The sequence below is a fragment of the Geotrypetes seraphini genome, chromosome 1, assembly GCF_902459505.1.
Source record: "Geotrypetes seraphini chromosome 1, aGeoSer1.1, whole genome shotgun sequence".
In the NCBI taxonomy this organism is placed as follows: Eukaryota; Metazoa; Chordata; class Amphibia; order Gymnophiona; family Dermophiidae; genus Geotrypetes; species Geotrypetes seraphini.
This window is the reverse complement of record NC_047084.1, coordinates 489,050,450-489,077,545: the sequence shown is the minus strand read 5'-3', so window position 1 is coordinate 489,077,545 and position 27,096 is coordinate 489,050,450. Positions and strand designations below refer to the sequence as shown.

Below are 27,096 nucleotides of genomic sequence, written 5' to 3'. Positions count from 1 at the left end.
AAAGGCACAGTTCTAACTCGGTGAATGCTGTCACTTAATTAGGGCAGATTCCTGGAAGAAAGGTGAAGGGAGTGTTTCTGGGAAATCCGGGAAACTACAGACATTGGTACTAGGAAAGATGGTAGAGGACCACATCATCAATCACCTTGACGGACACAAACTGATGAGGACCAGCCAGCACGGCTTTAGCAAAGGAAGATCTTGCTTGACAAACTTACTGCACTTCTTTGAAGGAATAATGGGGAGATAGGCAAAGGTGACCCGTTGACATCGTATATCTAGATTTTCAGAAGGTGCTTGACAAGGTCCCGCATGAACGTCTACTTCAAAAAATTGAGCCATGGAATTGAGGGTGATATACTAACGTGGATTAAAAACTGGTTGGTGGATAGGAAACAGAGAGTGGGGGTGAATGGACAATACTCAGATGGAAAAGTGTCACAAGTGGAGTGCCGCAGGGTTCGGTGCTCGGGCCTGTGCTCTTCAACATATTTATAAACGACCTAGAAATTGGCACAACGAGTGAAGTGATTAAATTTGCAGACGATACAAAGTTTTCAGAGTAGTGAGGACACAGAAGGATTGCAAAGACCTACAAAGAGACATAAATATGCTTGAGGAATGGGCCGCAAAATGGCAAATGAGGTTCAATGTGGATAAGTGCAAGGTGATACATGTCGGTAACAAAAACCATATGCATGAATACAGGATGTCCGGTGCTATACTTAGAGAGAGCCCCCAGGAAAGAGTCTTGGGAGTACTTGTAGACAAGTCAATGAAACTGTATGCACAATGTGTGGCGGCAGCAAAAAGGGCAAACAGAATGCTAGGAATGATTAAGAAGGGGATCATGAACAGATTTGAAAAGATTATCATGCCTTTATACCGGGCCATGGTATGCCCTCACCTAGAATACTGCATCCAACACTGGTCACCGTACATGAAAAAGGATATAGTACTACTCGAAAGGGTCCAGAGAAGAGCAACAAAAATTGTTAAGGGACTGGGGGAATTGCCGTACAATGAGAGGCTAGAGAAACTGGGCCTCTTCTCCCTTGAAAAGAGGAGGCTGAGAGGGGACATGATCGAAACATTCAAGATATTGAAGGGAATATTGAAGAGAAAAAGAGATTGTTCACCTCTCCGAGATGAAGAGAATGATAGGGCACTCTCTAAAGTTAGAGGGGAAAAGATTGCATACAAACAGTTCTTCTTCACCCAGAGAATGGTAGAAATCTAGAATACTCTTCCAGGATTCAAGAAAAGGTTGAAAAAGTTCCTACTGGAATAGAACATACGCTGGTAAGGCTAGACTCAAATAGGGCACTGGTCTTTGACCTAAGGGCTGCCCCGTGAGCAGACTGCTGGGCACGATGGACCACTGGTCTGACCCAGCAGCGGCAAATCTTATGTTCTTATGATTAGTTACAGAAAATGAACCATGATGCTTTTACACAATACTCCTATCTATTCCCTCCCACAGTATTTCTGCTTTGGTACTTTCTAGCTTATACAGTAGTTCCTGGTAGAGAGAACAAAATCAATCATATAACTACAGAAGAGAAAAAAAGCTACAGGAGAAAGAGTAAGCTCACAAAAATAAAATGTATTTTATTCTATTAATACATACAAAAGATCACGTTTTAAAAATGCTCTTCAGATGCATAATCTGCTAAAAGTAGCTTATGTAAACAGAAAACGATTTCTCCTCTTGCAGCAGGGCAATGCAATATTGTATCATCACTTCAGTAGAATAATCTTTGCTGCCAGTGTGTCAGGACAATCTCCACAAAATTCATCAACCTAGAAAAAATTAAATAGATTTTGTTATGTACCTCTTTTCAGTCTGTTGGTCACTCTGTATTTGAGGTCAACATGTTTGTATCATTTCTGGTTTTGAGCATGTTCCTTGGCCTCTTTTTGGCTAGAATTGAAGTTCAGTCCCTGACAAGTACCGGTAATAGAATATGGGAAGGAAAATAGAGAGGCTATCACCCTGCCACCTGAACTTACCTGGGACAAGAAACATTTAGATCATGGCCAAACCAGAAGGATTAAACCTCCTGTTTCAAATTATATTCCAGGATTTATTTTACAGCCAATATTTAACTACATTAGACTCTATAAAACATAAAATCCCTAAGAAGGAAAAGTTGAAATTTGGACTTACCGGTACCTGCTAATTTCCTTTCTTTTAATCCTGGCAGACCACTACAGACAAGTGGGTTGTCTTCCTACCAGCACATGGAGACAGAGCAATAAAAGCTCAGAGCTGACTTTACTCCCATTTTAGGGGACTGATGCTGCCATCTAATCAGCAAAACTTCAAGTGCTGAAGGTAGTTTGTGTGTTTGCAATGCACCAAGAAAGCCAAACCCAAAAACTTCAGTTCATGGTAATGAGATAACCACCTATACCCAAGGGTACAACAGCTAGGCCAGCTACACACAGCAAGGGCAGCAATGAATTCATTGTTAGCTTTCTGAATTTGTCATATTGAGAGCCCATAACCACGGTTTCTCAGAATGTGCTCTGGACTGGTCTGATAGGACTAAAGAAAAGGAAATCAACAGTTTAAATTTCACCTTCATCATCATCCATGCTGGACCAGTTCACAGAAATGAGATTGTACACAAGCTCAAATCCAAAAAGGGGGGGCCTTTTCCCTCATTAACAAAGTTCTTGTCTTAATTCTTTTGAATTGAATTACTGGTGGATTTGATATAAGACACTATTTGATATGGAAATGATTACGTTGTATCCATTTTTCCTACACCAGGGCTCATATTTACCCCCTCTTCCAATGGGAGCATATATATTATGAGCTACAGCAACTTCAATAGCCAACTTGAAGTCCATCCCAACCCAGGGTATTTGCAAAGCAGCTACCTGGTCGTCTGTATATACTTTTACCAAACACTACTGCTTAGACCAAGGTTTAGCTCAAGATGCTCGCTTTGGCCTATCAGTTTATGTAACCTCATTGCATTATGGACTGTTTCCACCTCCTGTATGCTTTTTCAGCTTGGGACTCACCATGAAGTGGGGCTGCATATCCCCTGCCTGTCTCCGGAGAAAGCAAAGTTGCTTTCATGTAACAGGTGTTCTCCGTAGACAGCAGGGGAATGCAGCCACACTTGCCCACCCACCATCCCCTCATCTCCTTTCTTATAGCTAGGAACAAAACTGACAGGAGGAGTGGAGGGGGCTCGAGCAGCAGGGCAATCCAGCACATGCTCAGTAAGCTCAAAAGCTTACTATAGCTAGGGGAAAATCTGACGCGATTGGCTCAGTCAGAGACTTCACCATCAAGTGTGGTTGCATTCCCCTGCTGTTTACGAAGAACGCCTGTTACAGGTAAGCAACTTTGCTTTATTATACTGTTGCCCATTTCTCCAGCTTTCCTAATCTCTGAAAACATTTCTTCATCTGTCTGCTCATTTTGTCCCGGGGAACAGTGGTATAACCCAGCCTTTATATTCCTTCCCTTCACACATGGAATTTCTATCCATATGGATTCCATACTGCTATCTATGTCATGCAGAATGTTTATTTTATTTGATTCAATTTTCTCTTTAACATATAGCGCAACCCCCCCCCCCCCTCCAATTTGATCTACTCTAGCCTTGCGATATAATTTGTACCCAGGTAACACAGTGTCCCATTGATTGTTCTCCTTCCACCAGGTCTCTGAGATGCCTGTTCTATTTATCTCATCATTTAGTGCTATATACTCTAACTCTCCTATATTATATATATTTTAGGCTTCTAGCATTTGCATATAGACACTTCAAATTGTTTTTTTTCCTTGCAACTACAGGCTGCTGAGAAGATAGGGAAAATTTGAGTCTTTTACTCTGCCTTTCTCTTAACCCTCCTGGCTTTCTTTCACCATTATTGGAACATCTCTACCGGGACCCCCTAAATATCCTGTTTCAATAGTATTCTCCAAGGATACCTCACAGCGAACCATCCGCTCCCGGAATACTGTCGGCTTTCCCCCACATCTCAGTTTAAAAGCTACTCTATCTCCTTTTTAAACGTTAACGCCAGCAGCCTGGTTCCATCCCGGTTAAGGTGGAGTCCGTTCTTTTGGAACAAGCTCCCCCTTTCCCAGAAGGTTGCCCAGTTCCTAACAAATCTAAATTCCTCATTCCTGCACCATCATCTCAATCAAGCATTGAGACTTTGGAGCTTTACTTGCCTCTTGGGTCCTGCATGTGGAACTGGGAGCATTTCTGAAAATGCAACCCTGGAACTGCTCTAAGATGTAGCGTGGCCACGCCCACCATACAAGCCCCCCTTCTCATGAGCACGAAAGATGGGGAAGTGCAGCATTCCTATTTCCCTGGAGCTTCACTGACTTTGTGGAAATTAACTAGCAGCTCCCACCCGTTATGCAGGGAGCTGGCCCATGGATCAAAAAATTCAAAAAGATAACTGCTCAATGGACATTAGGGATAGATGACATCAGACACATATTAGTCCAATTGGAAGGCAATACAGCAACTGATATCTTTTCAGATGAGAGCATTCCCGATTACATGCTCGATGTCACACACTTTGATGGGGCTCCATTTAACACCAGTCACCCTCTGGTCTGGAAAGCAATGAGAGACAGATACCCTGACCTTAAGGACTTCTCTAAATTAACAACCAAAAGCTATTCTCTGACCAATGACATTTATGACCATATCCAGATGTTTGAAGACCAGTGGGAAAATAAGATGAGTGAGCCTTGCAGTCATGAGACTTTGAGCGGTCTGGCATACCAGATATTAAAAAGCACGTTGCCCAAGAAAGTACAGAGTAAGTTAAAAAAATAAAGTAGCGATAGAAGGAAAAAATTGGAGCGAGATTGTTTCACATGTCACCCACTTTGTGAAACAATCAAAGGAAGATGAAGCCAAAGCAGAGAAAGAAATGGTACAGCTGCAAAAGAAGGATTTTGCATTACAAATTGAAAAGGAGGAAACAGTGAAAGCAGACAAACAAGTACAACAAGATAGCAAGGCTATCCAAGATAAGATAGCTCGCTCAAATTCACTGGACAAACAACATCCCGCAATCCCCATTCCATGGAGGTCGCAAATTTCCTTCTGCTTCAGTTTTGGAAGAAATAACAAATACTCCTATTCCAAAGACCATCAAAGAACTCCGAGGCTTGATGGGAATGTTCAATTACTGTAAAGATTACATTCCATGCTTGAGCCTCAGGACAAAACCCCTGTGAGACATCTGAAAGGTTCACCACGGTCCTTGGACCGAATCATACTCACAATAGCCCTGTCAGACATTATTGATCAGTTGAAACAGGACCTCAAACGAGCTCCAAAATTTATGTTCCCACTTCCCACACTTCCTGTCAATCTCTTCCTAATAAGTGACCAGGAAGGGTGGGCAGCTAGTGCCTATCAGGCCGACATTTAAACACTTCTCCGACTGTAACAAGGCCAGCCCCGAGCACTGCCAAGCCCCCACAATTGCAGAGAGGAGAACGTAGGGAACTTCTGAATGCCCTGAACCCCCTGCCTGCTGCACTACGGGCTCCAACAGCACGAGAACACCCCCCCCGGCACTGCTCTGGAGCAAAAGCTAGGCACAGGCCATCTCCCCCACCCCCTGACCCGGGAGACCTTGGCAGCTCTTCACACCATGCCTCCAGCTCCCCCCAAGGCCTCTGCTATGCATGTGCCGTGACAGGAAGTAAATGAAGCCTCCAACTTTCTTTCCTTCCTCTTCCCCACCCCACTCCGGGGCCTTCCGGCTCCTCCTTCCTTACTAGGCCGGGGTCACTGAGGGCTGATCTCCAGGTTCAGGTTGATCCTGCGCCGGGCCTCATGGTTCTCCTGCTTCAGCTTCGCCTCCAGGCGGGAGAGTTTCTGCTCCAGCGAGGACGCCGCCATCTTTGCTACCCCCACGCACTAATAATAAATAAACAGAGCACTGCGACTGCGCACACCGAGCCGCCCGCATGGGCTCACCCACCCGCGTACCTGCACATGGCCAGAAAGGACTTTCACACCAAGTGGATGGAAACAGGAAATCCATTAGACTAGCATCGGAGAGAAACACTCAGCAATCACCAAGTCCTGTAGCAAGCCGGTCTTCCTGTCTCTGCGCAATCTAGCCTACCAAGAGTAGAAAAAGTAGATCTGTGGCTGTCATTTTGCAATGTCATGCGAGACGACAGCCAGGCGCCCAGCTAAAACACGCTAGGGAGAACACTGGGAACCACCATCATAAACTCCACCTTGCCTCCTCTCATGGGGGAAGATATGGATCCATGTCTTGGGTCTAAGGGGTCACCTCAACAAAAGAGCCCTCTGCAGAGAAAGCATATGGGGGTCATGGCTCATTGTGCCAACTCCAGGGTGGCCACCATTGATCCCAGGACCTGCAGGTAGTCTCTGGCATGAGGAACTCAGAGACAGCAGGTTGCCAACCTGATCCTACAGCTTGACAATAAGCAACTGAGGCAGGAATACTATCCCCAACTGAGTGTTGAAACACAATGTGAGGTACTCCAACATCTGAGATGGTACCAAGTGGCTACTGGAAGGATTCACTCCCCAACCTAATGATTTCTTGAATGGCACCAATCACTCTCCTGATATAATTTAAGAAACAGAGAAAAATGAAGGCAGATAAAGACCATATGGTCTATCTAGTCTACCTAACACCTGAATGTAATGTTTTATAGGACAAGATTATAATTTAAAACTGTATCCGGAAATAGACATGTAACCAGTTTAATTGTTTTAATAAAGGTGTTACATGATCATATTTACAAGCACCGCGTTTTGAATGACTGCCATCAGTTCTCACGAGTCCCACGAGAACTGACAGCAGCCATTCAGAATGCGGCGCGGGCCCAAGCAGGAGCGCGGAAAGCTTGCTCCTGCCGGCCGGTACACCACTAGACAGGCTATAAGGGGCATTTTAAAGTTACGATGGAGGTGTATTGTATTTCCTTCTGGTTCCTTAGGCCAGTGGGAGCTGATGTTACATTGTGATGATGTGATTGCACCACAAAAATACCTGTTACAGTCCCAGTGTTTCTAACTACAGTGGCCAACTTTTACATGCTAAAGAGCAGACCTGTGTGATGTACAGTATCTTTAAATGTGTTCTCTTTCAGCCATTAGACGGGAGAAGGCAGAAAAGCCCCCCTTTGCTACTGCTATAAGAATAAACTTTGCATTTTGTATGGAAAAGTACTAACACTAAACAATAATTTCTGACAATGCCTAATCTGCTGAAATAAAGTTTTACAGTTTCTCTACCATATACAAATAGAATTACAGACAGGCTAAGCGTTATTCTGTTACATCATAAAATATATCTGATCCAGCATGCAAGAGCAAGGAGCACGCACCTTTTCACCATTCTTAAGGAACACGAATGTTGGCATGGCAACAATGTCATACTCATCAGCTATATCCTACAAAAATAAAAATAAATTCAAAATTCTGAGAATATTGCTTCCCGTGGCTGGCTGCATGGATCTTACAAGAACTTGCAATCATGATTAAAACTCAGACATAAAAACATGGGGAAGATGAATGTTTTTGGGTAACAGCTTCTGTAATTCTGGTGGGCTGAGCTTGGTAAGATGACATGGAAAAGTACCAGGGTACTAATTTAAGCATTAATCTTAAGAGTAGCATAAGATAACAAGATCTCAAGTGGCTTGCAAGTGAGATAACTAGCAAGCACCGAGGTAGATTTTGTATATACTTGGGACAGACACTTTAGCAGGGAGTTGCTGGTGTTTCGCTTATAGAAATTTATGTGCTTCTCTAAACAGTATGTCAAAAAACTAGAAGAACAATCTCATCTGAGAAAACTGGCTATTCAAATGGTCTTTATCTGCTGTCACTGACTATTTCCTCTGGTTTGCTGCTTTTCTGTGGTGCAGGGGATAGAAAAGAGCAGCATCCTGCCTGAGTACCTTGCCATGACTGAGAGTAATTTGAGTTTAGCCTTCATCTTTAGCTGGTATATGGCAGCTTTAGAAACAATTGCATATCTAATGTGTGTATATGTGAACAGATCTCAAAGGAGCAGGAGGTAGAATTTTTCAAAGAATGAAAAGCTCGAAGAGAAGCTCCCTTTTTATGAAACTGGAAGTATGGATGCTCAAAAGGAATCCAAGAAACTCATATTTCAATGATAAATGTTACAGGCACTATGACAGTGACAGAATTCAAGTGTACAAGGGACAGAGAGAAAGGAAATAATTCTATAAAGTGGGTGTCAACATTTAAGCACAAAATACACATGTAGATGCCAATATACTTTTATCATAATTATAAATGGCCTCATCTTCCCTCCAGCAATTGGTTAGTCATACATTGTAAGCTCTTCAGTCCCTGTCTGCGCTCTCTTCGCCCTGTCTTCCCTTTGGTCCAGCCTGCACTCTAAAATTATTTCCACCAACAGTTTTAGAAATCTTCAAGCCATTGATCCATTTTCTCAACTACCGTTTCAACTCTCCTTACCTCCACTAAGTAATCCAAGTCTATCCACGAGGCTGTCTCATCGAACAACTCTATTCTCTCCTCTGCTCTGGACACCCTTGCTCCCCGCTCTGTCAGGCATACCAAACCTCAAACTCCCAATATCTGTTACTTATGTTCCTGTACCTGCTGTACCAAGCGCCTTTGGCTCAAATCTCATACATATGTTGACTTCCTTCACTTTAAATTTATGCTGACCTCCTTTTAATTCTGCTCTTACACTGTTCAATCAAGACTACCGTATTTTCACGCATATAACGCGCGCGTTATACGCGTTTTTACCTACCGCGCATACCCCTCGCGCGTTATATGCGTGAGCGCGGTATACAAAAGTTTTAAAACATAGTTCCCACCCCGCCCGACGCCCGATTCACCCCCCCCAGCAGGACCGCTCGCACCCCCACCCCGAACGACCGCTCGCACGCGCTCCCACCCGCATCCACGATCGGAGCAAGAGGGAGCCCAAGCCCTCTTGCCCGGCCGACTCCCCGACGTCCGATACATCCCCCCCCCCCGGCAGGACCACTCGCACCCCCACCCCGAACGACCGCTCGCACGCGCTCCCACCCGCACCCGCATCCACGATCGGAGCAAGAGGGAGCCCAAGCCCTCTTGCCCGGCCGACTCCCCGACGTCCGATACATCCCCCCCCCCGGCAGGACCACTCGCACCCCCACCCCGAACGACCGCTCGCACGCGCTCCCACCCGCACCCGCATCCACGATCGGAGCAAGAGGGAGCCCAAGCCCTCTTGCCCGGCCGACTCCCCGACGTCCGATACATCCCCCCCCCCGGCAGGACCACTCGCACCCCCACCCCGAAGGACCGCCGACTTCCTGACAATATCGGGCCAGAAGGGAGCCCAAACCCTCCTGGCCACGGCGACCCCCTAACCCCACCCCGCACTACATTACGGGCAGGAGGGATCCCAGGCCCTCCTGCCCTCGACGCAAACCCCCCTCCCCCCCAACAACCGCCCCCCCCCAAGAACCTCCGACCGCCCCCCTAGCTGACCTGCGACCCCCCTGGCCGACCCCCACAACACCCCCACCCCCCTTCCCCGTACCTTTGGTAGTTGGCCGGACAGACGGGAGCCAAACCCGCCTGTCCGGCAGGCAGCCAACGAAGGAATGAGGCCGGATTGGCCCATCCATCCTAAAGCTCCGCCTACTGGTGGGGCCTAAGGCGCGTGGGCCAATCAGAATAGGCCCTGGAGCCTTAGGTCCCACCTGGGGGCGCGGCCTGAGGCACATGGTCGGGTTGGGCCCATGTGCCTCAGGCCGCGCCCCCAGGTGGGACCTAAGGCTCCAGGGCCTATTCTGATTGGCCCACGCGCCTTAGGCCCCACCAGTAGGCGGAGCTTTAGGATGGATGGGCCAATCCGGCCTCATTCCTTCGTTGGCTGCCTGCCGGACAGGCGGGTTTGGCTCCCGTCTGTCCGGCCAACTACCAAAGGTACGGGGAAGGGGGGTGGGGGAGTCGTGGGGGTCGCCAGGGGGGTCGCGGGTCGGCTGGGGGAGCGGTCGGAGGTTCTTGGGGGGGGCGGTCGTTGGGGGGGAGGGGGGTTTGCGTCGAGGGCAGGAGGGCCTGGGATCCCTCCTGCCCGTAATGTAGTGCGGGGTGGGGTTAGGGGGTCGCCGTGGCCAGGAGGGTTTGGGCTCCCTTCTGGCCCAACTACCAAAGGTACGGGGAAGGGGGGTGGGGGGGTCGCGGGTCGGCTGGGGGGGCGGTCGGAGGTTCTTGGGGGGGGGCAGTCGTTGGAGGGAGGGGGGTTTGCGTCGAGGGCAGGAGGGCCTGGGATCCCTCCTGCCCGTAATGTAGTGCGGGGTGGGGTTAGGGGGTCGCCGTGGCCAGGAGGATTTGGGCTCCCTCCTGGCCCGATATTGTTGGGGAGTCGGCGGTCCTTCGGGGGGGAGGGATGTATCGGACGTCCGGGGGGGGGGGCATCAGGCTTTCAGGATGGGGACAGACCTTCAAGGGGGAAGTCAGGGGGGGTGAACGGAGAGTCGGAAAGTCAGGGCGGGCGAAAGGAGCGTCGGGCAGCATGCGCGGTATACCAGTGAGCGCGGTATACCAAAGTTTTTGTACATATCATCGTGATTTCTGCGCGCTATACCCGTGTGCGCGTTTTATACGGGTGCGCGTTATTTGCGTGAAAATACGGTACTACATCCAGCTAACTCCCTTTCTTTCAACCCCCCACCGTCTCTCTGCCACATTAAACTCTCTCCTCAAAGCGTCCCCCCACCCCCCTCCTTCTCACTCTCCCCAGATGACGACTTCCATGATAAGGTTCATAAGATTGTCTTTGAATTCACTGCAAAGTCACATTCTTCTCCGCTATCCTGATCTTTAAGCTCATACCACCCCTTATTCCTTCACCCAAACACCTCAGGTGTAAGTTACCTACAGCTGTAAGTTATGCTTGCATCTCTAGAATCTAGTGGAAGTATTTACACCAGCTCTATGGCTGGTATAAGTGCTTGAGCCTAAATACACATATACTGTGTTACACTACTATTCTATAAAGGAAAGTAGGCACCTACTTTCCCTTATAGAGTAGGCTCCAATTAGGCGCCCCTTTACAGAATTGCTCTCAAAGTAGGCTGTATTCAGGAAGCTGGTGAGCGGCTGTTATCCAGATGAGCTATCCAGGCATTTAACAGAGTTTATTCAAATAAATTGTTGAATACAGCTAGCTAAAGTAATCTGGATACCTTAACACCTGCTGTTTATGTAGCCTGACTTAGACAGATAACTTTGTTTGGACCTAAGTACTACACAGACAAGGTAAAACTGCTTTCAGGAATGGCCGCAGCACTGCCTCTTTACCCAGCTACATTTTGTTAGAGAGGAAGGGAAAACATTTAATTATTGGGCTTTGCCCAGTTAATTTCAAAAGTTGGCTAGACAAACATTTTGAATATTGATTCCACTAAGACCACAGTAATGGAGGGAAGACGACCAGAGATTAAGTAAGCGCTATGAAAGCACAATCTGCAGGCACAAGTGGGTCAAGCAATCATTTTCTGCTGACATATGTGGGATCATTTTTTTGCTATATAGATTACATTTGTAAATGGTGGGTGTGCACCTTGGCCATTTTACAAGTTAGAACCCCATGAATAAGGGATAAGTGTAATTTTTTAATGAATTTTGTCATATCGAATTAAAGGTGTTTCCTCCATATCACCTTACTCACTTTTTTTTAAAGAAATAACTAATGGGCAACCAATAATATGGAAACAACAAATTCTAGCTTTTAAGAATTTTCATAGTCTTGTTCTACCAACCATGGCCATGTCCCTTTAATATACAGTAAATCATAAACTTGAAACAGACCCCCACCCCCCCTTCCCAATCCCCACCCAGCTACAAGGAATAAGAAATTCAAGCTCTCTTCTGGTATCCAGGGAAGAATGCTAATTTCTGGTAATCTGAATAAAACTAACTAGTTTAAGATCCCATGTTAACCCCGAGGTAGCTTCTATCAACATCCCACAATATATAACTCATGCCATCTAACATTACTATTCGACGTTCCCCCTTGCTCTTATTTGGAACTGTTCCTCACTACTTCCCTCAGATGAAGGGAGCTGCAGCTTTTCTCAAGTGGACTATCCTGATTGCTTTGAAATGCATTTTGCTAAAATGGCTTGAGGCTGAGGCTCCGGATTATTCTCTTTGGCGTTGCCATATGATTACTCTCCTACTGTGGGAAAGGAGGGACGTGACGGATCTTTCTTCTCTCCCAGGCCGCATCTTTCAGAGTACCTGGGAACCTTTTTGGACAACATTGACCCCTTTGGCTCGCAGCCGGGTGCTTAATTGTTGATTTTGTTTTGTGACTCATTTTGTATACTATGGCATACCTCTTTTTGTTGTATTCTTGGTACTATATATTTGGATGGAGGACCGGGGTAGGGAGGGTTGCCTGAGATGGTTTGGGGTGGGGAGGGGATGTTCTTCAAACTTGTTGAGCTGCTTTGTATTTGTTACCTCTGATTTGTTACTGTTTTGTTTGCTCAATAAAATATATTTGACTATAACTCATGCCATCTAAGAGCAAGTCGAGTGGATCACATGCACAATGAATAGCACATACGTTCTTTAGAGCCTGTTCATTTTTAAATAGAGTGAAGTCCTACCATATTTCTGAAACAAGGAATTTGCTACTCTGTCCCCTTCCCTCCACAACTGCTCATCAAGAGATGGGGTGCAGAGGCAGAGACACTCCAGTAGATAGATGTCATCTTTTTATCACATTTTAGTGACCTACCGGCACTTCATCCACATCAACTTTCATGAATGCTACTCTTGCATTGTGCCTTTGAGACAGTACCTGTAAAAATAAATAATAAAAATAAACTGAAGATATTTTTTTTTTTAAAAACAGCTTTATTCTGAAGATTGTAAAAGCTCAACATTAGCAGATCTAAAACTTCTCAAATTCCTATGCTTTAGAAAGAAATACAATACTGAAAACAATATATATTAGCGGTAGTTATAACACAGTTGGATTACTGCAATTTAGTTTATTTGCCATTAGATAAAAACTTAAGCACAAGGCTACAATTAGTGAAGAACACTACAGCAAAAATAGTTAAAGGAGCTTGTAAATGGGATCAGGCTTCTCCAATACTACACAAATTAAACTGGATACCAATAGGTTTAAGCTTCTTGTGACAATGTACAAGATTATTTCGGGAGAAGCAACTAAATCTCTTACTAGTGAGTGTTCTGTCACCAGCAGCCCTGCACTAGTTTTATGACTCAGCTCTAAGATGTGTTTAATGCTGTTCTCATTTATGGAATCTTAATGTTACAGTCATTTCCTGTTATGGTGTGTAAACTAGGCATCATGAGTAATACAGTCTCATACCCACCGCAGCCACTCCTACCTATCCGTATAAGCTCCATTTCTAGTAGTCTTTCTCCTGTAAGACCTCCTCCTATTCTCTCAGCTAAACCTGAATCCTTTGTCATATTTCTGTGCCTCTTGCTCTCCTTTACTTCCTGTGCTTTGCTGGGTCAGTTAAGGTATGACCTGTCCTTGCCACCTCTGGCCAAGCTCTGTTCCCACTGGTCTCACCTGCACTCTCCCCTTGCCTTGTGGGTGCTCTTTCCAAATCCTTTGTTCAAAGCTCTCTCTCTCTCTCTCCTGCCTCCATCAGCAGCACATGACTAGTCTCTCTGAATAGAGGATTGCCTTTTTTTACCTTGAGCCTGTATGATCAACTATTCTTCAAAGTCTGTTGCAATTTCTGCCTTTCCAATCTCCTACTTTACCTACTGAAACTACAATGCCTGTGCCCAGGGTAAACCCCTGAGAAAATCTACCGAATGTGAGTACATTTACTTTCTGTTTAGTAAAGAATATTTCATAAAATTTATAAGAACTTTCTGCATGTGGATTGAGGCCAAAGTTTAGCTAAATGTTCATGCAGTCATGTTTGCCAAGAGAGCTCCTAACTGAGGCTACTGCTACAGAGGACATGACATCAGTCAATATTCTTCCAAGAGCGGTGTTTTTTTTCACTCACCACTACCAGCAAAGTTAGATCCAGATATTCAATGTTGGGTCATGTCCTAGCACCAGAATTGAATATCTGAGTAAGCGGCAAACCAATTACTTAGCTGTGGCAGGATAAATATTCTTGTTTGAGTGACATCACCCAATAAAGCCTGCACAGGAACACTTATTAGCTTAAATACTACAACTTTTTAGAACATTGCACCATGCATGCACATATCTTCCTGCCTGCTGCTGTAATTCAGGTCCTAGTCAGTCTGGTCACCAGCATACAGAATTCAACTCCAAAAAGAGGAGGGCAAATATATAAGAATATTTATCCTGCTGCCCTCAGAGAATACCTGCTGCAGGTAAATAATTTGGTTTTCTTTCAGGATAAGCAGGATAAGATATTTTTACACTTGGGAATCCCTAAATACCAAGCTGACTTTAACAAAAATAGGGAGCAATAAAATGACCCACAACAGACAGAGCCAACGCAATTCTGAAACTTGTACAATTTAGCTCTTCTCTTCTTAGCCTGGAAGTGAAAGAAATGTGCCTATGGGAGTAGAGTTGGATTCTAGACCCCCAAAGAGGTATAGAAAGACTGTGAGCAAACCAATTGTCATGTTGGGAGTCCTGTTCCAAAAAGTAATGAAATGTGAATGCATGACTGAAGACCACGTCACATCTCTGTAAATTTCCTCTTATATTATAAGCTGTGGCTTGATCTTTTGCTCTATGGGTGGTAGTGGTACACCCATGTCTCATCACCAGTGGCAATTCTTTCCAGAATACTTGGTTGAGAAAGGAGGCCAGGATCTGAAACTGGGAGTACGTCCAGTTCTGCCATGTTGGAGGAGAGTGAGGACTCTGAACTGGAGATGAGCAAATAGGAGCACAGGGACCCCAGGTTACTTCAGGAGATGCCATTATAGGGTCTGTAAGCATAGGTTCCTGTGGGGAAAACTGCTGATGACAGGGCAAGTATTATTGGGCTTCTGAAAGTGGAGCAGCCTGAAGAGAAGGCTGAAGAAAATGAACACTATCCTGCATAAAATGTTGAAGGAGTGAAAATAAATTTGTAATAGCCTGCATGAAGCTCTGAGAAGGGCATTCTGGCTGTAGAGCAGGAAGACACAACTTTTTAGAAGAAACTGGTTCCTGCAGGAGAGTCACCCCCCTCCCCCCCACCAAGACTTTGAGGCCTTTGAAGATTTGGAGAGGTTACCTGTCGCTGCCTGAGGTTTAGGTAATAAACAGGAGAGGAACACAAGGTCGAGACCGAGCCCACAGGAGCCTTCACTGTTACTTCTGTTTGTGAGAAAGCCGCTGTTGCTTGACGATTTGAGCTCCATGTCAACAAAGTCACTGCTGGGAGCGAAGGAGTTCCAGCGTCAGGAGCTTTTTCTTACTTTTGCCTACCAATTTTTTAGCTTCTAACAGTATTGTAGGCTGTTTGCTTCCCTCCCTTGCAGTACCGAGAAAGGCCCTGGGGGTTAGGGAGATAGCAGCGAGGCTTGCAGTTGTGCCTTCTTTTTGCTTCTGGTGCGAAGCGCTGAATGGGAACCGCCGTCCATGGTGGTTGAAGAGAGATAGGGAAACCAACCTTCCTTCACGGTCTTAGTGCCCAACTTGTAATTACCAGCATTTTTCCTGAAATGATGGTCAGCGCTGAATATCGAGTTCTTTTATTCATTAATTTTTTTTCTTGAAGCTTCCTGTGATAAATTAAAATTTTTTGAATCTCCCCTTTTTTTAAACTAAGGGAATACAAGTATTATTTCTGTTAGTCATTATTCCTCAATTTTTTTTTCTGAGGAAGAAAGGGGAGAGCTGAGGCCTGTCAGGAGTGGTCAAAGAAAAACTGACAACCTGAGGGGAGGGGCTGTAGATGTAGGGACTCCTGCACATGCCCAGTAAGCTCAAAGCTTACCTAGCTATGGGAGAGCACAAGCTCAGTCAGCGGACTTCACTAACAAGTGTGCCTGCAAATCCCCTGCTTGTCTCCAGAGAATCCATGTATTCCTTGAACTAAAAAAAAGGTAGAATGTAGAATGAACAGCCAGCATAGTTAAAAGGCAACATGAAAGAGGCTATGCAAGTCAAAAGAACATATTTTTAAAAAGTGGAAAAAAGATCCAAATAAAGAAAACAAGAAGCAACATAAAAAATGGCAAGTTAGATGAAAATGAGGTTTGTGGAGGGTTGCTAAATTTGCATATGACTACTGCTGGTGATTGTAGAATAAACCCACAAATAAAAATAAATAAGATCGACAGGAGGGATTTCCACTCCCTCCCACTTCTGCCATAAAGCAATCCACTCCTGACGCCTCCTCAGGCAGCAGGATAGATGCCCACTCCCTTCTACCACCACATGCCCCAATAACCCCATTGTGCCTCTGATGACACCCCCCCATCATTTTGTTCACAATGGCCGGCCAGATGGATACCTAATCCCTCTGACCAGCAGGCCCGCCTCTTCAAAATAATGGGCCTTCCCTTCCCTGGTGCATCCTGGGATGTGCCTGGGAGCTGCCTAAGACTCTGATTAGCCCAGGTTGCTTAAGACCCCTCCTATGGGACCTATGCACCAGGGAAGAGAAGGCCCACCATTTTGAAGAGGTGAGCCTGCTGGTCAGATGGATTATCTAATCTAATCTTCCATTTGTGCGTCGCATATACCTATACAGGCTCAAATAAACAGATCAAGGAGGCAGGGGGAAAGTAGTGGGCATCCCTCCAGCCGGTCATCGTGAACAAGGTGCTTGACAGCGGCAGGAAGTGGATATCTCTCCTGCCGGGGGTGTTGAGAAGAGGGGGCAAAATTTTCTGGCAGATCTGAACTGTCAAGCCTTACTTTACTGTCAATGCCTAAGCCAATCAGTGCTTAGCCATTGACAAGAAAGTAAGGCTACAACAGCTCAGACCTGCTGGAAAATTTTGCCTGCAAATGTAGAACAGCAAGGTTAGGGAATCAACCGGCGATAATGAGGACCTGAATTGCTCATTTAAATATTAATGACCTTGTTGTAATACATTTGAATGGCAGAGTCCGAGTTTGCAAGGAAGTTCGGAAAAGACCACGGTGAGCTCTTTTGAGAATTGGCTGGTAGAATATTTCCACACTAAACAGGCTGGAACCGATTTAGCAACCATCATTAAAGGCACGGTGAGTTTTGAGAATCTTCCCCTTAGATTCCACTGAGCTATCCCCTAAACTCTGGTCAAAAATTCTTTAGCGCCTATTTAAAAATGATGCAAAAAGCCTGAAATCAGGCAATGCCCCTCCCCATTCAACTGGATACCAGGTCTCTCCTTCTGCTTGTTGACACAACAGACAATCCACAGACTCTGGTGTAGTTTGGTAAGGACACTAAGGAATGCTTCTTTATCACTTACCTCAAAATAAGGTGCAATCATTTGACATGGTCCACACCATGAGGCAGTGAAGTCTATAACTACAAGTTTGTCCCCTGCCTCTAACATAGCTTCATCAAACTGTTCCTGCAAGACAAAACAAACAAGCAGACTGGTAACAGGATATTCTCAGCACTATGGGGGCAATTCTATAACTCCAGTTAGGTATGCTGATACATTACATTAATAATTTCTATTCCGCCATTACCTTGCAGTTCAAGGCAGATTACATAAGAATTGTCATGATATTAAAAAATACATAAGGAATAGTTTGAACATTTTCTAATTTGCTAAGTAGTATATAGTATTGCAGGTGAAGCTTGGGACAGATCTGGTTGTGTTATATTGGTTTTATATATTTTTTGAAGAGTAGGGTTTTTGTTTCTTTTCTAAAGGTTTTGTAGTCTGTGGTCGAAATCAGCAGATTGGTGAGTTGTCTGTCCAATTTCGCTGCTCTGGTGGCCAGTCGGTTGTCATACAGTTTTTTTCATTTGACATTTTTGGTTGGCGGGTGTGTGAATAGTGTCTAGGTTCTCCTGTGTCTGATACCTTGTGCTAAGTGCCAATTCTATATCATCTGTGCATCAAGCTGCCATTATAAAATGCTAACATAAATCTGGTGTGCCAGGTCAAAAGCAGGTGTAAATGCAAGTTTCCAAGTTTATTAATGCTTGATATCCCACAAATCGTATAACAGCTAAGCGGCTTACATAAAATATAGGTACAAATAACTAAAAATTTTAAAATAAAAACATTAAGCAATAAAAACAATGTACTACACAAGAGGATAGAGAAGAATTACAATTTATAATAGAAAAGCAAAGGGGAAGGGTAACACATAGGTTTAAGGATGGTCTATATGCTTCCACTGGCGAGATTGATATTACAGATTATAAGAACTGATGCTTATGAAAAAGCATCGGAAAATAGAAACATTTTGAGGTCTTTCTTTAAAGTTTCTAGAGAAGTCTGAAGTAACTAGGAAGAGTGTTCCATAATTCTAGACTCTGAATGGAAAATATTGAGTTACATATTGAATCAAGAAATATTTTTCTAAAAGTAGGAACTACTAAGCAGTTGTGATTTAAGGATCTTAGAGTTTGAGATGGAATGTAGGGTGTCAGGAATCTACTGAGAAATAATGGGGTGTCTGTGGAGCGGATTTTGAACACTAATAGTAAAATTTTTTGATGTACTTCGATGTGATATTGGTAGCCAATGGGTACATCTATTGTGTTCCAGGCTGTGCACATAAGTGATAGTATTCTAAAAGTTATACATGAAAACTGGAGACAAGCCCATAATCACCACATCCATGCCTTCTTACAGTTACATGCTAAAGCACTTAAGCACTATCTTATAGTAAACTGCATAGTGCACTTAATTATGAATGCCTAGTTATAGAATTGTCCTTTACAGAAGTAACTTCTGAAAATATGCTCATAATTCTGCCCAGGTTTATAAAGTCAAAATTTCAACAATGTGATATTAGACCAACTCACTGAGCCTATTTGTACTTTTGTGTCCTGCAGCTGAACATGTCTGGCTGATCAAAGAGTTTGGATATTTTTGTGTATAGCTCATAATAATAATAATAATTTTATTCTTATATACCGCCAAAGCCATGGAAGTTCGAGGCGGTTTACAACAAGAAGCGCTGGACAAACAGTGAAGAGGTTACAATCAAAGTCAACAATACAATCTTACATAATGAAAGAAGTGGAAAGCTATATAGTTCTTAAGGTTACTGGTTGAATTAGCAGAGCTGTGTAGATTCTTAGTTTACAAATCGATTGAACAAACTCGTTTTTACCAATTTTCTAAATTTGAAGTAGGATGAGGAGAGCGTGATAACGCTATTAAGCCAATCGTTCCATTTGCCTGCCTGGAAGGCAAGAGTTCTGTCCAAGAATCTTTTCTAGTGGCAGGCCTTTATTGTCGGGTATGTGAACAGATGTATTCTTACTGTGGGCCCAATAGAACTTGCCAGATTAAATTGGGAAACTAAGTAAGTGGGGGCCAGACCAAATATTGATTTATAACACAGACAAGAGAACTTGAACAGGATTCGCGCCTCCAGGGGCAGCCAATGGAGTTTTTGATAGTAGGGGCTTATTTGTTCCTTTTTCTTCAGACCAAAAATCAGTTGAACTGCCAAATTTTGAATGACTCTGAGTCTTAGAATGTTTTTTTTGAAGGATCCCAAGTAAATGATGTTGCTATAATCGAGTAAGCTTAAGATGGAAGATTGAACCAGTAAGCGGAAGGATGCTGCGTCAAAGTATTTTCTGATGGTTCTGAGTTTCCATAGTACCGAGAAGCATTTTTTAACCAGTAAATCTATGTGAGCATTTAGAGTAAGGTGGCAGTCCAGGATGACTCCCAGGATTTTAATGGAGTAGTCAATAGGGAAGTCCTGACCATTCAAGGAGATCGATGAGTCTTTGATTTTGTCGTTAGGGCTTGCAAGGAAAAATTTAGTTTTGTCTGTGTTGAGCTTCAATTTGAATTTGGTCATCCATAGTTCAATTTGCTTTAGAATGGATGATAGATGAATCTTAGTCTCGGAGGTCAGAGTAGTGAGGGGAATAACAATGGTGATATCATCAGCATAGATATAAAATTTAACTTTTAAGCTTTGTAGTAAGTTCCCCAATGAGGCAAGGTAGATGTTGAACAATGTAGGGAATAGAGGAGAGCCTTGCGGGACTCTGCAAGAGTTTACCCAACTATAGGATTTTTTATTGTCACTATAGACTTGATATAACCGTTTGCACAAAAAACCCCGAAACCATTTTAACATGTTACCTGAAAGACCAATCGACTCCAGACAGTCAATCAGAATAGCATGGTCAATCAGATCGAAGGCACTACTTAGGTCAAGTTGCAGAATTAGAGCACTGTAGAGCATTAGTACCCTGACTGAATAAGGTATGAAGGAAGTCCAGCATGTCATTGAAAAGCATAGGACAGAATTCTAGTTTTCATACTAGAACTATGGGAGAAAACTTGATTCTTTGGAGGTAGGGAAACATTTCTGGTATATGAGCTTTAATGACCACATACAGTACATTCCCTATCCAATATCCATAAATTTACAAAATTCTGTATATACTCGACTATAATCTGAGATTTCTGGGCCCCAAAATTGGGATCTTAGCTTATAGTGAGTCGGCTCTCCCCTATGCTAAGGGCATCCCTCTCTCTCTTCCCCACTTCCCGCATCCCACCTCCGGTGATCAGCACTGCCAATTTTACCATTTATGCCAGCTAATCCTGCCAGGAACTGTGCTAGGCCAAAGCCTTGAACATCAGTACAAGCTTAAGACCTGCCAGCTCCAGCACACTAAGGGAGAAAGAAATACACGAGCATAAGTCTCTCTGGCTTATACTCGAGTTTACAGTTTTCCACTCATTTTGGGGAGAAAACTATTATCTTGGCTAATATAAGTATTTACGGTATATATTTAAAAGTATAGCATAAAGACTTTGCTTCTCCATTCCATGGGATTGTTCATAATTTATATTCTTTTATGCCGGAAGACTCACTCACCTTACAGTACTTTTCCCAAACCTGTCTTAAATGCCTCCATGCCAAATACAGTCACTTATATTTTCAAGATCATAGTCTCCTATGCATGAAGACATAAATTTTTATCAATTCTTTCTATGTTTAATAATCTCTACCTATTACAGTAAAGCAACTTGCATAAAGTTGAGAAGCTGGGTTTTTATTTCTTGTCTAGTTCTGCTTTGACATCTGACTTATTGGGTTCCAGGCTTTGAGAGACCAAAGTGTTTCTACTTACCCTTCTAGCTATCCACAATGAATTTGATTTGCTCAATTTTCTATACCATTTTCCCCAGTGAGCTCAGAATGGTTTACATGAATTTATTCAGGTACTCAAGCATTTTTTCCTGTCTGTCCCAGTGGGCTCACAATCTATCTAATATACCTGGGGCAATAAGAGGATTAAGTGACTTGCCCAGAGTCACAAGGAGCAGCATGGGTCTGAACCCACAACCCCAGGGTGTTGAGGCTGTAAACTAAACTAAAAACTTAGCCTTAATACCAGGTCTTCAACCAAAGGAAGCTCGATGTGGTTAACAATAAGTTAACAGATAAGCTAAAATACAAGAGAATTAGTTTTCAAAATGTTTAGCGAATAAAAAAGTTTTAGAAAAGATTGGAACTGGGACACCTCAAAATTAGAGGAAGTTGTAGTTTTAACCACTGCATCACACACTCCCCGCCATATGCATGAGATAAAATTAACTACAGTATAATCTCGTTATAACAGACTCGCTTATAACAGAACCTCGCCTTTAGCGGACGAGGTCCGCTGTTCCCGGCCGTGCGCCATTATAAACATACAGAAAATCATCGCATAAAGCGGACTCGCATATAGCAGACTTTCGGATATAACGGACAACAAATTTGGATCCCAGAGCCACTTTTAGCTGTAGTTTTCTTCGGCTGTAACAAACATGCAGGCTCCGCCTACAAGGCGCGTGGCATGCCAGTGATATAGTATCAAAATGCAGCCCAGAAGAAAATAACAGAGTATTTTTCTTTCCAGTACAGTACGACATAATGCTTTAGAACATCTTTTAGTGTTCTGGTTTTGCAATAATTTCGTGCCATACTAATGTTTTGCTGAGTTTTGTTCTTGGTGTTGCTGCTATGGATGTGCAGTGACTGTTCATTGATTGAATGTTGTTTCAAGTTGACCTAAATAAAGTTTAAAAAAAAATGCAACTCTGGATATAACTAAGGTGACCATACGTGCCGTTTTGAATAAGACTGTCCCTTTTTTAGATCCCCTGTCCCGTTGTCCCCACGCACAGCTTCGGGACGCTGAAATGTCCCATTTTCAGAGACAGCGTCCCGAAGTTGTGCGTGGGGACAATGGGAAAGGCGATCACTTCCCCTCCCTCCAGCGCCGAAGCCTGCCCCCCCCTCAGACCGGCCCCTGCTGCTGCTTACCGCTGCTTCAAACCCCTCCCCCTCGGTCCGCCGCATCTAAAGCGAAGGAAGGTCCAGGCGCAGGCCCACAAACCTTCTTCCCGGCGTCAATTCTGACATCGGAGAGGAAGTTCCAGGCCCGCCATTCGCTTCCTGGCTGGCCCGGAACTTCCTCTCCAACGTCAGAATTGATGTCGGGAAGAAGGTTTGTGGGCCGCCACCTGGACCTTCCTTCGATTTAGGTGCGGTGGGCAGCAGCGGCGGTGGACTGGGGGGGTGTTTGAAGCGGCGATAGGCAGCAGCAGCCAGGGCCAGTCTGGGGGGTGGGCAAGCTTTGGCGCGGGAGGGAGGTAGGCTGGTTAGCTTCAGGGGAGGGGGTGGAACAAAGCCTGGAAGGCAGTGAGGGGGACATAGGAGCACTAGGGGCACTAAGGACATGGGAAGGAGGCACTGGGGCACTAAGGACATAGGAAGGGGCACTAAGGAAATGGGAAGGAGGCACTGGGGGCACTAAGGACATAGGAAGGGGCACTTAGGACATGGGAAGGGGCACTTAGGACATGGGAAGGAGGCACCGGGGGCACTAAGGACATAGGAAGGGGCACTTAGGACATGGAAAGGGGCACTTAGGACATGGGAAGGAGGCACCGGGGGCACTTAGGACATGGGAAGGGGCACTTAGGACATGGGAAGGAGGCACTGGGGACACTAAGGACATGGGAAGGGGCACTTAGGACATGGGAAGGGGCACTTAGGACATGGGAAGGAGGCACTGGGGACACTAAGGACAAGGGAAGGAGCACTAAGGACATAGGAAGGAGGCACCAGGGGCACTAAGGACATAGGAAGGAAGGAGGGAGGGAATAGAAAGGGACAATTGTTGGGCCTAAGTGCAGAAAGAAAGAAAGAAATGAAAGAAAGGATGCACAGTCGGAAGGAAACACAACCAGAGACTCATGAAATCACCAGACAGCAAAAGTAGGAAAAATGATTTTATTTTCAATTTGGTGATCAAAATGTGTCAGTTTTGCGAATTTAAATCTGCTGTCTATATTTTGCACTATATTCGTCTATTTTTCTATAGTTACTGAGGTGACATTGCATATTTTAAAGTCATCTGCATTGACATCTTTGAAAACCCTCCAAATATAAATAATTAACATATTCTCTGCGTATTGTGTGCTTTGTGGTTTATTTTTAATTTTATGGTTACCATTATGAATTAATAAGATACTTGGTCCCAAATACATTACTGACCTTTTCTCCTTCTCAACCAACAGACACAAGAGAAGTTCACATTCCAACTTCGTTTCCCCCCCAGTGAGAGGTTGCAAACTGAAAAAACACCATGAATTCCTTCTCTCACACCAAACAGCATCATGGGGTAAAGACCTAGAACAATTACTTTCACCCTCTACTTATGAGGAATTTAGGAAACGTCTAAAAACACACCTGTTCCTAAAACATCTTGACAACTGATCCACTTATCTCTTTCCTCTCAATAGTGACCTACTGTCCTTTTGATCACTTTTCTCCTCAACAATGAATTTCCTGTCTAATTACTTCTCTTTCTTCTTCCCCTCTTGAAGTCAGTCAATTTGTACCTTTGCTTAATCTTTTGTAAACCGCATAGAACTTCACGGTATTGCGGTATATAAGCTGTTATTATTATTATTATATGTACATGAAAAATGAATGGAAGAAATTGGGGGTGGGGCTAGGGTGGGATTGGGGGCAGGACTAACAATTAATAGATGTCCCGTTTTGATGGGGACGTTTTTCCAGGTTCTTTGAAGTCCGTTATAACGAGATTATACTGTATATTGAGTATGCAACAAATGAAAATGGAACTCAAGCACATTTATTATGGGTGTCTGGGAAATGCTATCAGGTTACTAGAGCAGGTATGAGATACTCTCGCTCCACCCCAAGCTGCCAAGAAAAAGACTCAATATATGGCGGCTGCACCCAAAGCTTTTCTAAGTTCCCTTCATAGTTAAGTATTTTTGCTATCCGCTTTTCTTGATGAATCATCGCTGAATATTCTAATACATTCGCTAGTCATATCAAGGGATCTACCTTAAAAGAAATAGGCAGACTGCAAAATTCTTCAAAATACAAAAAATTTTATCATGTATCTCCCCTTTTAAAGGAAAAGCATTGGTTACCCCTAAATCACAGAATCACACATAAAATATTAATAAACAAAGCTCCTGCATTCTTAGAAAGATTTCTAATACTATATATTTCAACAAAATCCTTAAGATCCGAAGAAAAATCTTTACTAGTAGTCCCCTTGCTAAAATTCATTTATTCAAGGAGGGATGTGATTTTTTTGTTACAGCCCCTCAAATTTGAAATTTGCTCCCAATCAACATAAGAGAAGAAAAATTACTTAGCAAGTTTAAAAGTCTCCTAAAAAGTTGGCTTTTTAAGGACGCTTTCAACTGATTCATTTAAATTTTGTTATTTTACAGTGGACTAGGAATACTGCCAAGTGAAAATTAAATGGGCAACCTTCCCCAACCTCTTGTTTCATTACCTATCCCTTTTTATTTGTCTATGAATTGTATTTAATCCTTTTTTTCTCCTCCCTTTTTCAAGCGTATTATATTATTAAAATTAGAACCAATTGTCTTGTGTTTTTTTTTTTTAATTTTAACTAAATGTAAATCGCATTGGATTTTGCCATCAAATCAAATATTTTAAATAAACTTGAAAAAGAAACAAAAACGGGAGCTATTGATGACCCAACTGTAGTAATATCAGATTAGATGAGACGTGAGAGAAATTTGGCATCTTTATCTAAATTCTCAAGCACATTAACTTTTGCTCTTCTGCCCCCTCCCCTACAGTCTTAAGAAGCAGATTTCCACGCAAGGAGGGGAGGAGACAGGACGCTTCTACCACCCCCACCCCTCCTCTGCCTCGCCCCGCCTACCCCACGCGCACGCTCTCACCTTGGACTCGATCCTCAGCACCGCAGAAGGGGAGAGCAAGGCCTCTGCAAGTGCGTCCTGATAGAGAGCGAGCGTCGCCTCCTGGAAGCTCTCTAGCGAGGCAGAAATGGAGGGAGGGGGCGCTGGCGGGGTCGTCGACGCGTCCGATAGCGAGGACTGCAGGCTCGGGGTGGGCGTGGTCTCAGGGGACGATAAGGTGGGAATGGGAGTGGCAGGGCGAGCGGGAAGCGAGGCGGCCTCTGTTAACAACGCCTCCTCTTCAGGCAGGGGCGGGGTCCCATCTGTTAACAACGCCTCCTCTTCAGGCAGGGGCGGGGTCCCATCTTGCTCCTTCTTGTCGTCAGACATGTGGTGGTTGAACTGCCAAAACAAAAAAGTGAGAGAGAGAGAGAAAAACCAAAATCAATGAAAGAAATCGCGAGGGAGAGTGGTCGTGCTCCTACATCACGGAGAAGTGTCTCGCTCTCTTTCCCCCACAAAAAAAGCTGTGTCAATAAAGTTTAGTGAATCTTTTCAATGCTGAGTGCTGGTCCCTGATGACGTAGAAAAAAACATCTTAAATGTTATAAATAATTACGAACTGTGGGGGCAGGGAAGAGGGGGTTACTCTTACTACACTCGAGTTCCTGTCCTTACCCCTGTTTTACTTGCTTAGGCCTACAACATTCACCCTCTCTTCCCTACTCCCATAGAATGCACTCTTCCTTATCACCACCTCTCTCCATGTCTAGCATTCAGTCCTACTTCCTCAGCCCAAGCATTCACCCCTCTTTGTCTCCCTCCCCCGACCACCAACATTCACCCACTCCTCCTTACTACCGCTTGAATTACCCAAGCATTCTCGCTTCCTTCTTGGTCCTCAAGCCCAGAATTCATCCCTTTTCTATTACATTACTTTTCTGTACATTACTTACACCTTCCCTGTCGCCCCCTCTCCGGTTTTCACCCACCACCACCACTTGCCGGATACTGTACTACTCTCACTCCCTCTGACAGGGCCGCCTTGTGTAGCCACGCCCCTTCCTGTCCCCATAGCAACAGGGAGCCTAGGGCTGAGCGCAGGAGAGTAGGAAATGCTGCAAGAAGGGAACAGGCCTTACTTACCTCCTGCTGTCTGCCGGGCTTTGTGGGGATTTTCCAATGATGAGAGGATGTGGAAGCTCAAAACTAGGTTTAATAGTGCTGATTTTCAATTTGTGCTTGCTTTCATCTGTCCTGACAGGCCTGTTGCTGGACAAAAGCTACTCTCTGGCCACTCTCTTTAGTGCCTGCCTTCTCTTTCGGACATGTGTGCCTTCAATAGTTTTAGACAGCTGTAAAAGGGTGGCATATCCTCCTGCCCCTACCTACCCTCAGCCTGGGTGCATATAGACCTGCCCATACCTACCCTCAGCCTGGGTGCATATAGACCTGCCCATACCTACCCCCAGCCTGGATGCATATAGACCTGCCCCTACCCCCAGCCTGGGTGCACTTTCTTTCCCACCCCTTTCAATGAGCCTGTGGCCTGGCCTGTTTAGAAATATAGAGTTGACAACTAGAGAATGATCTCTCTCTATCCCCTCCCCATTCCTACAAGCTCTGTCCTCATCTGCACAAGCCTCAAACATCCCAGTTGATTCCCTAATCAAAGTAGGGGTGAGCTGGAACTCCTCAGTACTACACTAGTATATCTTCAATGTTTGCCTAACATTCAGCACTAGGAATCCAC

The 27,096-nt window shown here is 44.4% G+C and overlaps 1 protein-coding gene across 4 annotated transcripts; it reads right to left on the bottom strand.

The window, feature by feature from the left end:
• Positions 1-1,586: 1,586 nt before the first annotated feature.
• LOC117365292 (thioredoxin H-type-like) lies at positions 1,587-26,682 on the bottom strand. 4 transcript variants are annotated; one of them, XM_033955758.1, is made up of 6 exons: positions 26,490-26,682; positions 25,386-25,745; positions 17,442-17,546; positions 12,802-12,864; positions 7,379-7,444; positions 1,587-1,803 (listed from the first exon to the last, which is right to left on the bottom strand). In XM_033955758.1, exons 2-6 carry the CDS (start codon positions 25,731-25,733, stop codon positions 1,741-1,743), a joined length of 645 nt encoding a protein of 214 aa, XP_033811649.1. In that variant the 5' UTR covers positions 25,734-25,745; positions 26,490-26,682; the 3' UTR covers positions 1,587-1,740. The 4 variants fall into 4 exon arrangements, with proteins under 4 accessions (XP_033811649.1, XP_033811556.1, XP_033811469.1 ...); XM_033955665.1 differs by lacking the exon at positions 26,490-26,682 and adding an exon at positions 26,300-26,436; XM_033955578.1 differs by lacking the exon at positions 26,490-26,682 and adding an exon at positions 26,217-26,276.
• Between the last annotated feature and the right edge of the window lie 414 nt (positions 26,683-27,096).

Bases quoted from the DNA above. Each gene is read 5' to 3' on its own strand.
- LOC117365292 (XM_033955578.1), bottom strand. From the start codon at position 26,261: ATGAATTCTGGGCTTGAGGACCAAGAAGGAAGCGAGAATGCTTGG. The intron at 25,746-26,216 runs GTAATTCAAGCG...TTGTTTTGGCAG, and splicing joins AAGGAAGCGAGAATGCTTGG to TTCAACCACCACATGTCTGA. The intron at 12,865-17,441 runs GTAAGTGATAAA...TTATTTTTACAG, and splicing joins TGATTGCACCTTATTTTGAG to GTACTGTCTCAAAGGCACAA.